The sequence below is a fragment of the Mesocricetus auratus genome, unplaced genomic scaffold (assembly GCF_017639785.1).
Source record: "Mesocricetus auratus isolate SY011 unplaced genomic scaffold, BCM_Maur_2.0 Super-Scaffold_6731, whole genome shotgun sequence".
Lineage (NCBI taxonomy): Eukaryota > Metazoa > Chordata > Mammalia > Rodentia > Cricetidae > Mesocricetus > Mesocricetus auratus.
In genome coordinates, this window is record NW_024429185.1 from 3,109,350 (window position 1) to 3,121,681 (window position 12,332).

The window sequence follows — 12,332 nt, forward strand, 5'->3', positions numbered from 1 at the left end:
GATCCTTGGGAAGAGCGGAGGGGAGAGGCAGGCACTGATGGGAAGTTACTACCGAGGAGGGTGAGGGAGTGAGGGACAGAATGAAGGGACTCTTCAGTGTTCTCAAGCTCCAAGCTCTACTCTCCAGACGCCCCCAGCCCCTCACTGGGGGATTCTAGGCATGGGTTTCACCTTAGCCACGCCCCCAGCCCCTCACTGGGAGATTCTAGTCAAAGACTCCAACACCTGAGCCACGCCCCCCGCCCCTCACTAGATTTATGGTGAGCCTCCAAAAGCAGGGTTTCTTATAGAGGCCTGAGCCCCAGCCCAGCCGCTTTTACACTTGTTTTGGTCTTTGTTTTTGAAACAAGGTCTGTTATTCAGTTCATACTGTCCTGGAACTTGCGATCCTCCTGCCTTAGTGCTTCAAGTTCTGGGAGGACAGCGTGTTGGGGGCCTGCATTCCTGAGCCTCCCTCAGTCCCCCCAGGCATGTGGTCCTGACCTTTGGAGGCGCCCAGGCCACAGCTGAGCAGGCAGGGCAAGTGGGATAGGTGTGAACAGCGCTTACCCCACAGGCAGCTCCCGGTTCCAGCAGCCCTGGCTGCTGCTAACCCGCAAGTTCCGGGTGGCACCCAGAAACTGGGCCACTGTCCGGGTCTCCCAACATGCCCCTAGCTGTCACCCCATTTCATAGAAGAGGAAACCGAGGCCCAGAGTGTGGCGGGACCCAGCTGACACTGAAGTCGCTTGGTGTGAATCCTCAGATGGCTTGGTCAGACCTCTTTACTGTTGCTTGTTTGTTTGCTATTGAGTCTTTTGTAGCCCAGGGTATCCTCCAACTCACCTTGCATCCCTGAACAGTCTGCGTCTGGAGAGCTGGAATTAGGTACAGCACATACCGGGGGACGTGCTGCCGGCAGTGGCCCCAAGGCCTCGAGGGTGCTGGGCGACGGGCCCTGCCCACTGGGGTAGCCCAGACCATTATTTCCTCCGTTAGCGTTTTTTGGTAAGTGGTGAAGGGGAGCAATCCCTGGGCAGTGTGCCATGGAGGTACAGCTCCAGCCTTTAAAAAGCAGCCCTTGATGTGTTTACCTTTTGTGTTTACGGGGCTGGAGATGGCCCAGGTTAAAAGCACATGCCGCTCTCACAGAGCACCCTCACGGGGCAGCTCACAGCCACCTGTACCCTGCACACACCCAGGTGCACTTACATAGACAGGCACGGCTGCATAAATACATACAATTTTTAATCTTGAAAATTAAGCCGGGCGGTGGCGGCACACGCCTTTAATCCCAGCACTCGGGAGGCAGAGGCAGGTGGATCTCTGTGAGTTCAAGGCCAGCCTGGGTCACAGAACTAGTTCCAGGACAGCCAAGGCTGCACAGAGAAACTATGCCTCGAAAAGAAAAAAAAAAAAAAAAAAGCATAGTTTCAGTTTGGGAGGTGAGAAAGTTCTAGAGATAGAGGGTGGTAGTGGTTGCATAATAATAGCTCAGTGCTCTGAAATGTGCCCTTGAGAAAGGTTCCTGGGCTGAGGAGGCAGGGCCTTCGGGCTTCCGAAGCCCTGGGTACCTCACCGGCACCGCGAGAGTGAAAAGGTGGCAGGTTTATGTTGTGGGCTTTTAAACCACAATAATTAAGAAAGGCAAGCTGGGTGGTAGTGGTGACACAGCCTTTAATCCCAGCACTCCGGAGGCAGAGGCAGGCGGATCTCTGTGAGTTCGAGGACAGTCTGGTCTACAGAGTGAGTTCCAGGACAGCCAGGGCTACACAGAAAGACCTTGTCTCGAAAAACCAAAATCAATCAATTAATTGATTAATTAATCGAAAAAGAAAGGCAAAACAGGCTGCAGGCAATCGCCTGTCATTTGGCTACCGATAGGCTGAGGCAGGAAGACCAGGAGGAGTCAAGACCACCATTGCCATATGACCGTGGACTCAACACTGGCCTGTGGCCCAGAATAAAGAAGCAGGGCCTTGCGGCTCAGCAGGTAAGTCTCTGCTCTATCTGAGGACCCGCATCAGGAAATTCAGAAGCTCTGAGGGAGGAAACACAGCTTTCTGGACCTCAATGGGTAACCCCCACCTCACCTCACCCCCACCCCTGCGTGGGTGAGCTTGTGCGCGCGAGTGTACACACACACACACTTAAAAATAAATTATTTAAAAGTGAAAAAGAGCCGGGTAGCGGTGGCTTTAATCACACAGCACTAGGGAGCCTGATCTACAAGAGAGGTTCCAGAACAGGCTCCAAAGCTACCAGGAAACCCTGTTTGGGGTGAGGGTGTGAAAAAGAGTTTGGGGCATGGCTCAGGGTGAAGCCTCTGCCTAGAATACCCCAGTGAAGGGCTGGGGGCGTGGCTCAGGGGTGGAGTTCTGCCTAGAATTACCCAGTGAAGGGCTGGGGGCGTGGCTCAGGGGTGAAGCTCTGCCTAGCATGAGTGATATCCTAGGATTTGTCCCCAGTACTATAAAAAAGACAGAAAGCAAAGCTTCCACATGTACACGCTGGAGAGGGTGCAGGGATTCCTGTCCTCTCATTCCTAATTATCTCCTCCCAGTTTCAAGATGCACAGATGTGGAGGTAGCGCCTTGTACTCAGGAGCCTGGCCTAGTATTTACCCACGGAGTCCCAATTCAGAAACAACGGGATCTTCCCCCAAAAATCTAGAGTATATAACCCTCTGATACACAAAGGGAAGGGTGTGATGTCAGAGGGGAAAGAGGGACCCCTCCCAGCTGAAGGTCATTGCAGAGGAACCCTGTCCCTGGACATCAGGCTGATGGCCACCCTCCACCCTTATCCCTCCATGGCTCCCTAGTGCTACTCACTCCTGCAGCCCTTATTCCTTTCTCTTGGAATAGCTTCCTGTTGGGCTAACCTCCTCCCACAAGCACCACGAACAAACAGGTATCTCTTCTAACACTACCCCAGGAAGCATAGATCACTGCTCTACTGGTGAATGGGAAGACCCCCTACAGAGACTGTAGGACTCACTGTGGGGCTCACACTCAGTAAATGTTGACAGATTGGAGTGGAGGACATGTGACATGGGCAGTGCCAAGGTCCCTGCAGTGACTCCTTAAGAGTCACTGCTCATCAGACTCAGGGTTCCAGGGAGCAGAGGGGGGAATCCAGGGCCTGGGAGGCTCAGACAACACCTGCACGGGTAGCCAATGAGGCCAGGACCATGGTCCCAGTGAGTCATAAGGAGTGGTTCTGGCTGTTGGGATGTGTAGGTTTCTGCATTCCTGGGCAGAGGGTCCTTTGGTCATTCCTAGTTTTGGGCCCTTTGGACAGCTCAGTCCAGAACATGAGCTGGCAGGTGTCTCTGGGGCCTGTATCTGGGGTGAGATCTCAAAGTCACACGTTCATTGCCCTCTGTGTTTTAGGGAACGCTCTGAGGCCTTGGGTGTCTTATTTCAGCGCCCCAGGAACTCAGTCAGGCCTGTCCTGTGCTGGTAGGTTTTCCTGGAAAGTACATGTCTACTGGATGTTCCGCCCTAGATGAGAAACCTGGGTTCTCTGCAGGAGCAGCCAGGTCCATCTCCAGCTCCAGACAGGTGTAAGCTGCCATGTGGGTGCTGGGAACTGAACCCAGGGCTTTGGGAAGAACAGCCAGTGCTCTTAACTTCTGAGCCAGCTCTTCAGCCCCAGAATATGGCATTTTAATATTTTATTTATTTATTTTTGGCATTTTAATAGCATAGGGCTTTTAATGATAGGGAGATGGGTCTGCTCCTGGCAACACCAGTCTACATCAGAGAAAATAATGGGTCCTGAAGAACCTCCATGTGGAGTTTGTTTCTTTATGGCAAGAAACTGCCCTTGTCTCAACTGATGACAGTGTGCTGCCCAAATAGGATAAGTGAGAAGCAAAAGTAACTGCCACACTTTGCCAAGACAAGGTAGGACAGTCCTTCAAAATTCCTACTTCACAAAAATGTCTGTCAGATATTCTGGGACTGTAGGCCGAAGATGAATGCCCCAATGTTTCAGAGGAACCTTGGGGGTCACTGTCTGGGCAACCAGATGTCTCTGTCATTTTTTAGTTTTTGGAGTGGCGTACAGTGCACTTCCTGTTTTCTCAGGTACTATTATATCAATGTGGGGTCTTTGATGGAAATGAAGACTAGCTAATCATAGAGTTTTCCTTAGTTATGATAGAAGATAAATTAGATACAAAACTTTGTACTCATCAAGAGAAGACAGATAATGGGATATTTTCTCTAGATTTGCCAAATACAAGTGGATTGGACATTGTAAATGTAATTCTTGCCTGATAATTGTTCTTATTGTATGTAGTTTCTTTTGTTAAAGTTAGCACCTTCCCTTTCTATTTAGACAATACTTGATAATTGTTCCTATTGTATATACTTTTACTGTATTAGAGTTAAAACCTCTTTCTTTAGACAAAAATGGGGAAAGTTGTGGAATAATCTGTTTGTACACTATGAAGATATGTCATTCAGATTGGTTTAATAAAAAAACTGAATGGCTAATAGCTAGGCAGGATTTTCATAGCAGAAAGGATGCTGGGAAGAAGAAGGCAGAGATACCAAGAGACAAGGAACAGGACAAGCAGGAGAAGTGACAGTCATGGCGGCACACAGATTAATAGAAATGGGTTAGTTTAAGTTGTAGGAGCTAGTTAGAAACAAGCCTAAGTTAAGGCAAGCTTTTGTAATTAATAATAGCTCTGTGCCAATCCTGGGGAGCTACAGTTCCAAAGAGAAAGTCCAACTGCACACACACACACATACCTTTAATCCCAGCACTCAGGAGGCAGAGCTAGGTGGATCTCTGAGTTTGATGCCAGCCTGAGTTTCAGAACAGCCAGGGCTACACATTATAACTAAGTAAAATTCAGGGTGTTTATGTTGTCCTAAGCTTGCAGAGAGGGTAGGAGGTGGTCCATGGAGGATGTCCAGAGTGACGGTGCCAGGAGGAAACTGGAGGGGCCACAGGTAGGTCTGAGTTGGTCAGTCACGTGATGAGCACTTGGAACAGGCTCTGGGCTGGGGCTGGAGCTGGGACAGTCTGAGTCACTCCTGATTGCTAGTGACGGTGGCCGGGGACGGGGAGGAGGCCTGTCACGACAGTGCATGGCAGGCTCGGGGAGAATAGCTGGGTCTGAGGCTAGCCTGAGCTACATAGCAAGACCTTGTCTCTAAAGACAGAGGGGGAGAATGGGCGGCAGCTGGCTTTGCCTGTCTATGTAGCTGGGGGTGGCCCCGAACTGATCTTCCTGCCACTACCTCCCAAGTGTTGGGACAAGTGCCTGTCATCACACCTGGCTCTTCTGGTTGTTTTGAGACAGTCCAGGCTCACCTTGAACTTGCAGCAATCCTCCTGCTTCAGCCACCCCCCTAGTCATTCATCTCTGTCAAGTCATAGCCCTTCTGTTACAACCCTCAGCATCCCGTATGACCACAAAGAGTTAGGAGATGCCACCTTCTGGTGAGGAACTGGGTGGGGACCTGGGCTCTGCTCAGTATTCAGGTCCCAGAGATAGAGCCGCCTGTCAATCAAGCTGAGATTAAGGCACACTGGCGCAGACAGGCACAGGGACCAGAGCCTCACACTACCTGAGCCTTGGTGAGCCCGCTCTGAGCTGTGGGGTGACTCAGCAGTTGATAGGCTCCTTGCTGAGTTGGGGACCCTCCCTCTGACAACACCCCGAAGGGCCCCATGAAGGCAGGAAACGCCCAGTGCTCAAAATCTCCCATCCCTTCACTGTATCCAGCTGGAGGCAAAAGCCTCTCAAAAGTCTCGTTCCAGCTCCCCATGACTGGGGACTGTCTGAAGTCCAGCTCTAGACTGCACAGGGGTCAGCTTCAGGGCTCCTCTATTCGCAGGCTCTCACATGTTTGCTATAAATCAGTGCAGTGGAGGCTAGGGAGACCGCTCAGAGGAGAAGGCAGAGAGCAGTTCAGAGCCCGGTGCCCATGTAATGCATGGGCGTGGTAGGCTGCAGTCCCAGCCTCGCAAGGCAGTGACAGGATCCCCAGGGCAAGCTGACCAGCTAGACTAGCCTCACTGGTGAAATCTCCGTCTGCTTTAGAGACCCTGCCTCACTGAGTAGGTGGAGAGATGGGATGATACCAACCTCAGGCCCCCACATGCGTGTGCACGCGTGTGATCTAGAGCACTTGGCACATTGTGAAGATCGTGTGTGCTGCTGTGTTACTCAGAGAAGGAACACGTGCAGCCCACCGTGCCCCAGCGTCTGTTTGCACGAGCTCCTAGAGTATCTGAATGAAACTGCGGCCACGCAGGACAGGGTAAGGGGAAAGGTGCCGGGTGAAAACTGCTTACCACCTCAGAGAGAAGAATGGCTATACCAACACTCACAGCTTTGTGACGGCAACTCAGACACGGAGCAGGCCACCTCCACAGACAAAGCAAGAAAGTTTGGGTAGGGTGAGTTATAGAATGTGGTGTTTTTTATAGCTAACGTTTTATATTACATTTTAATGTTTTTATTTTACGAGGATGTCCAGTGGGACATTTGCAGGTGAGGCCAGAGGGCAACTGTGGCCTTGAGCTCCTGCGGGTCCCAGGGATGGCGCGCAGGTGGTCTGCCTTAGCAGCGATGGCCTTTATTGCCTTCATCCACGGTGCCATCCTGTCAACCCTTGGCATGTAATGTTTTCCACAAGGCCATGGATGGCCCCGCTCAGTGCAACGCCTTTAGTCCCAGCCCTCTGGAGGCACTAGTGGGTTTCTCTCTGAGTTTCAGGCTAGTCAGGGCTACATAGAGGTCTCGAACAAAACAAAAACAAAAGCAAAAAGAGGGACATGAACCAGGTTGTGGGTAGCTTTTCTGGAGGGAGGAAAATGGTTGGATGCCTGTCTCTTCCCAGAATTCCCAAGAAGGGTGATAAGTTTTCCCCACACCCTCCCTCTGGATCACATTGTTCCCAAAGTGGACCACCTTTTTTTCAGGACCAGGAGCAGGGTGTTCAGCCTCAGCAGGGCACACAGCTGCAACCAAGAGCATCTCTGCAGTAGGTGGGGGTGCCCGTGTATAATTTAGATGCCAGCCAGCACCGGGTGCCCCTCAGTGTCCAGAGCCAGCCATCCGGAACACGCATGACAAGTTGGCATTTGTCCCAGAGGGGTACCGAGGCAGAGTGCTCCTGAGTTAGCCTGTGGGGCACACACTGCCCAAGCCCATTGTTGGAGGAGTCTCCAACCGATGTCAGCAGCACCTGTGACTGCTCAGCTGGGCCGTTATGGCCTCAGAGCCCTCTGGGTGACAGCTGAAGGTATTCGCAAGAACAAGAAAAATGGCTCTACCCTGGCCTGGGGTCGGAGCACAGTGTTAAACTTGAGGCCAGCCTGGGCTACCTGAGACCAAAAACATGAACAAGAAAAAATGGCCTCAGTTAGGACTGCAGGGCTGTGCACTATCTATTTACATGTGAATGCTCAGGGTGTGGTTCAGAGGCTGAACATTCTCCACCCAGCAAAGCAACCAAACCAACATAAAAAAAAAAAAAACAGATGGGGCGGAGGCAGTGGCGGCGCTGGCCTTTAACCCCAGCACAAGAGGCAGAGGCAGGTGGATCTCAGCGAGTTCCACCAAGTGAGTTCCAGGACTGTTACACGGAGAAACTCTTGTCTCGAAAACAAAACAAAACAAAAAAATCCCAACCCTCTTGGCTCTGAGAGGGCCAGTGCCCCAGGTTGAGGGGCCACTTCGAGGTTCAGAAGTTTTGCAGAAGCGGTTCCCAAAGGGCACAGAGAGCCACCCACCCTCCCTCTGCAACGGAAGTAAGCCTGAGTATTTACTCTCGAAATATGAATCACATTACCATCCTCGTTTCTGCTTTTCACAGATTACCAAAGAGTTGTCAGCTGTTTCCAGGGCCAGCGTGGCCCCGGGGAGGGGGAGGATGGAGAGGAAATCCCTGACTCTCTGTAGCAACTGGGGTGAGAGTGTGTTAAAACTGGGCTCTGCCTAAGGGCTATTTTCACTTTCTGGAAGTACGTTAGGCAATTGTCAGTAGCCATGGTTACGCCCCCCCCCCCCGAGCGATCTCCGGCACCCCACAAATAAGGCTGGCTGCCTCGCGGCCAACACAGGTGGGTGACGGCAAAACCACTGCCTTGCCCGGGGTGAGGCACATGTCATCCCAGCCTGTCCCAAAATGACGAAAATCCAAGTCAGGTGTCGCAGTCACAAAGCTCACATGCCGTTAGTTCAAAACTTTCTCAGCTGTGAGACCTTGAGTCCCAAATAGGGACAAGGGAACCAGCTCAGCTCAGCTGGGTCAGGGCACTTACCGAGCTCAGCCTGAAGACCTAAGCTGAATCCCCCGACCTGCAAAGAGCAACCCTCCCAACAAAAATAAATGCTGTAAAACACTAACCCCTATAAAAAGATCAGTCACGGCCCTTGGGAGGCAGGAGGGGAACCGAGCTTGTGGCCAGCCTGGGCTACATATTAAGGCTCTGCTTCCAAAAATATAAGTTTAAAAAAAGCAACGAGGCTCCAGCATACTCCATAAGTTTGGCTAAAACCCCAGAAGTTACCAGGAAAAGGTTTAATTTTCCTTCTCTCCCCTCCCCCAGCTTAGAGATGGGCCACATCAGTGGGACCAACACTTTTCCCAGCTCTGGGGAACAAGGGAGCAAATTATGGCTCAAAGTGGTTGTCTTAAAATAACCGGTGCCCAATCCTAAAACACCATGTTTACATTTATAGAGAACCCGCAGGTCCTGCTGGGGGCTGCAGCTGGTGACCTTGGCCACTGGAGCCGCTCCATTTCCCCCCAGGGCCTCCCACCCTCCCCAGCCACACCACTCTGGTGATTCTTCCAAAGATCCATTTTTTTTAATTAAAAAAAAAAACCAAGACTTACAAAACCGAAGCAGGCGGCGAAGATGCCATCGTCTCCCTTAACGTAATACAATCTGCCAGTCACTTATATACAATTTCATAAAAAACGACGCGGGTGACAGTAAAAAAGACCGTTTCTCACAAGGCATCTAGCCTCGATCCTCTAGTGGGGACCCGAGGGAAGTAAGTCAATTATTGCACCATTTTGAAAACATTCGTCACAGGCTCCTGTCTTCTTCCCCGGGGCCTTCAGTCAGGGTGGGGGCCAGAACTGGTGGCAAGAGTCATTGTCCAGTGGCCACACTGCCCGGCCCGTCCTCAGGGTCCAATAAATAGCAGTTTATAAAGGGACGGTGCCCGGCGCGTGGGACCCGCCACGGCCGCGCAAGGGGTAGCTGGGTCTACCCAGGCTACATGTGTCGCTTCATGTGTAGGGCCAGGTGGTCGGACCTGGAGAAGGCACGGTCGCACAAGTGGCACTGGAAGGGCCTGTGGCCTGTGTGCTTGCGGTAGTGGCGGGTTAGCTCATCTGAGCGCGCGAACTTCCAGCCGCAGCCGTCCCAGTTGCAATGATAAGGCTTCTCACCTGCCGGGGAGAGGATGACGGTCAGCCTCAGTTTCCCCGACAGCCTAATCCGAGCACTCACCTCCTCTCCATCCTCATCGCCACCCACATCCAATCTAGACAGGGAACCTCGTGGACCCGCGAGGCTGTCTCCCGGCAGGCTGCCTGTCCCCTAACATTACATTACTATCGCGTACACCAGGCTAACCCTGAGCTCCTCACCCTCCTGCTCAAACCACTGTGCCAGGCGTTAATATGCAGCGCTGGCGATGGAAGTCTTGTCCCCGATAGACCCTAAGTCTGCACCGGTCCCCAAGTCTTGAGACCCGAGTTTCCCTAACCAAACTGTCAACTTGCCACGCCCCCTTGCCAGGACCAGGGACCTTGGGGACGTTATGCACCATCTCCCTTCCCGAGGGCGGACAGGGTCTTCCTCTGTAACCTGGCCTGGCCCTCAACTCGCGGCCATTCCCCTGCCGCAGCTCCGCCCCCCCCCGTCCCAGGGAGGCCGTGCGCCCACCTGTGTGCGTGCGCAGGTGCGCCTTTAGGTGCGAGCTCTTGGTGTAGGTCTTGCCGCAGTTGGCGTAGCTGCAAGTGTGCGTGGCGGCGCGCTTGCGGGGCCAGGAGCGGCGGCCGCGCTTGGGCTTGGCCTCCAGCAGCTCCAGCGGGGACGAGGGCGGCGTGAGGAGGCCGCGGGTGGCGGGGGGAGGTAGGCCTAGGGCCGCCGCTGCGGCGGCCGCGTCGTCGAAGAGACCGAAGGCGCCGGGAGCCGGCGGCCCGTAGTGCAGCGCGGGAGCCGGGCCGCCGAAGCCGGGGCCGAAGGGCGGAGGGAACGGATTGCGGGGCCCCGGCGCGGGGAGGCGCGTGGGGCCGTCGGGGCTGAGCGGCGGCGTGTCCGGCGGCGGCGGGGGGCGGCCGGCGGGGCCCCGCATGCATGCACCTGCCACTCCCGGGGCGCCCTCGAGCTTCAGCCCGCGCGGCCCGCGGGTCAGGCCGGGCGCGCAGCCGTAGCCGCCGCCGTCCACCTCGGGGGGCTCGGCCTTCACCAGCCGCCCCGGGGGCGCCAGGAGGAAGCGGCCGTGCAGAGCGGGCCCCGGAGGCGCGTCCAGCTCGGGGCGCAGCAGCTCGGTTCCCAGGCCCGCCGTGGGAGTGCCGTAGGGCGGCGGGGCGCCCGACTCCGGGTAGTAGAACGCAGGCGGCGGGGGCTGTGGCGGCGGCTCGGGAGGGTTTTCGGCACCCAGACCGTCTAGTCCCATGGACAGGATGAAGTCCAGCACGCTGTTGAGGTCCTCATCGGTGCCGCCCGCCTCAGGCTCGGTGCGCGGCCAGCGCTGCGGAGACAGGGCGCGGGACATGAACACAGGGCCACCACCTTGCTGTGCCCCCCTCCCCGGCACCCAAGGTCTCCCGTAATCCCAGGCGCCTGCGGTCTGCACCCGGTGTTCCCATCCCCGGCACGCGCGCGCGTCCTTCGCCCCTGTGCGCCCGGGATCCAAGTCCCAGGCGCCCGGCGATTCGCACCCACAGGTAGCCACCCTCCAGTGGCGTCCTCGGTCCTCGAGGCCACCTCTGTTCCCCGGCAGCCTGAAGGTGTAACTCCTTGCAGCCCAAGGTCTCCCACCGCGGATCCGCACCCCGACGCTTGCCATCCCGTCTTCGCCCCTGCGCCCATATCGTGTGGCCTGGTCCCCCGCTGCCCCGCCGCCCTCGGACCCCCGCCGCCCTCACCTCCTGAAGGCCGCGCTCGCACGGGCTGGCGAAGGTGGCGAAGGACGGCAGGATAGGCTCGCTGAGCGCCATGGCAAAGATTGTGAGTGCCCCGGGCCGGCCCGCCCAGGCCTTATAGGCGCGGCCGGCACGGGGAGGGCGGGCCAGGAGGCGGCGGCGGAAACGCGTCCCGGATGGGGACGAGCTCCGGACTCAGCCTAAATTTAGCCGCGGTATAAAAGCCTGGCGGCGGCGGCGGCAACCACCACTGCGGGAGCCCGGGCTGTGCGCCCCAGGCCCCGCCCCCTAAGGCCGGGGCCCGCCCCCGTCCGTCCCCATGACGACGGCGTCAACACGCCGGGCACAACAGCAAGACTAGAATGCGGGGGTGGCACCTGGGACTCTGCGGGGAACACGGGGTGAGGAGGCTTCCCCGGTGTCTCCCCAGCCTCGGGCCCCGGGAAACTGGGACCGGTGCATGGGGAGTCTGAGGTCACTGTGTCTCCCGGAGGGATGCTCTGTGAGATCCTTGCGTGAGCCTGACTTGTAAGCTACTCCGGAAGCTGAGGCAGGAGAATGAAGAGTTTGGGGTCTGTCTGGGCTACAGGGAGAGTTGAAGGCCAGCCGGGGCCGCCTAGACCCTCCCTGTGGCCTTCAGAGACAGACACACAAAGAAAAGCATGGCGTGGTGGCATTCCCCTATCCTCCCAACACTTTGGAGGTTGAAAACATGAGGTTCAAGTCAGCCCTGGCTACAGGAGACCCTGTCTCAAATAAGAAACAACTGGGCAGGCAAGACAGTTCAGGGTTTGCTTCCAAGCCTGTCCCCAGGAGGAAAGAATCCCTTCCGTATGTCGCGTCTGACCTCCACAGTGCGCTGTGGCACACGTGCCTACACACACAGACACACATGCCTACACATACACACACATGTAGAAAAAGGTTGCTAAGTAGTAATTAAAAATTATAATAAATAGCTGGGCGGTTTCAGGGTACAACTTTAATCCTGGCACTTGGGAAGGAAGAGGCAGATGGATCTCTGAGTTCAAGGCCAGCCTGGTCTACAAGGAGAATTCCAGAACAGCCAGGGCTACACAGAGAAACCCTGCCTTGAAAAACAAAACAAAAAGTTACAATAAATAAATAAATGGGGGGGCTGGAGAGATGGCTCAGAGTTTAAGAGCACTGACTGCTCTTCCAGAGGTCTTGAGTTCAATTCCCAGCAACCAC

The 12,332-nt window shown here is 55.2% G+C and overlaps 1 protein-coding gene across 1 annotated transcript; it reads right to left on the minus strand.

The window, feature by feature from the left end:
- Nucleotides 1-8,802: 8,802 nt before the first annotated feature.
- Nucleotides 8,803-11,411, minus strand: Klf2 (Kruppel like factor 2). Its single transcript, XM_021223591.2, has 3 exons — nucleotides 11,124-11,411; nucleotides 9,916-10,726; nucleotides 8,803-9,416 (listed from the first exon to the last, which is right to left on the minus strand). The coding sequence occupies exons 1-3, from the start codon at nucleotides 11,193-11,195 to the stop codon at nucleotides 9,241-9,243; spliced, it is 1,059 nt and encodes a 352-aa protein (XP_021079250.1). The 5' UTR covers nucleotides 11,196-11,411; the 3' UTR covers nucleotides 8,803-9,240.
- Nucleotides 11,412-12,332: the final 921 nt, after the last annotated feature.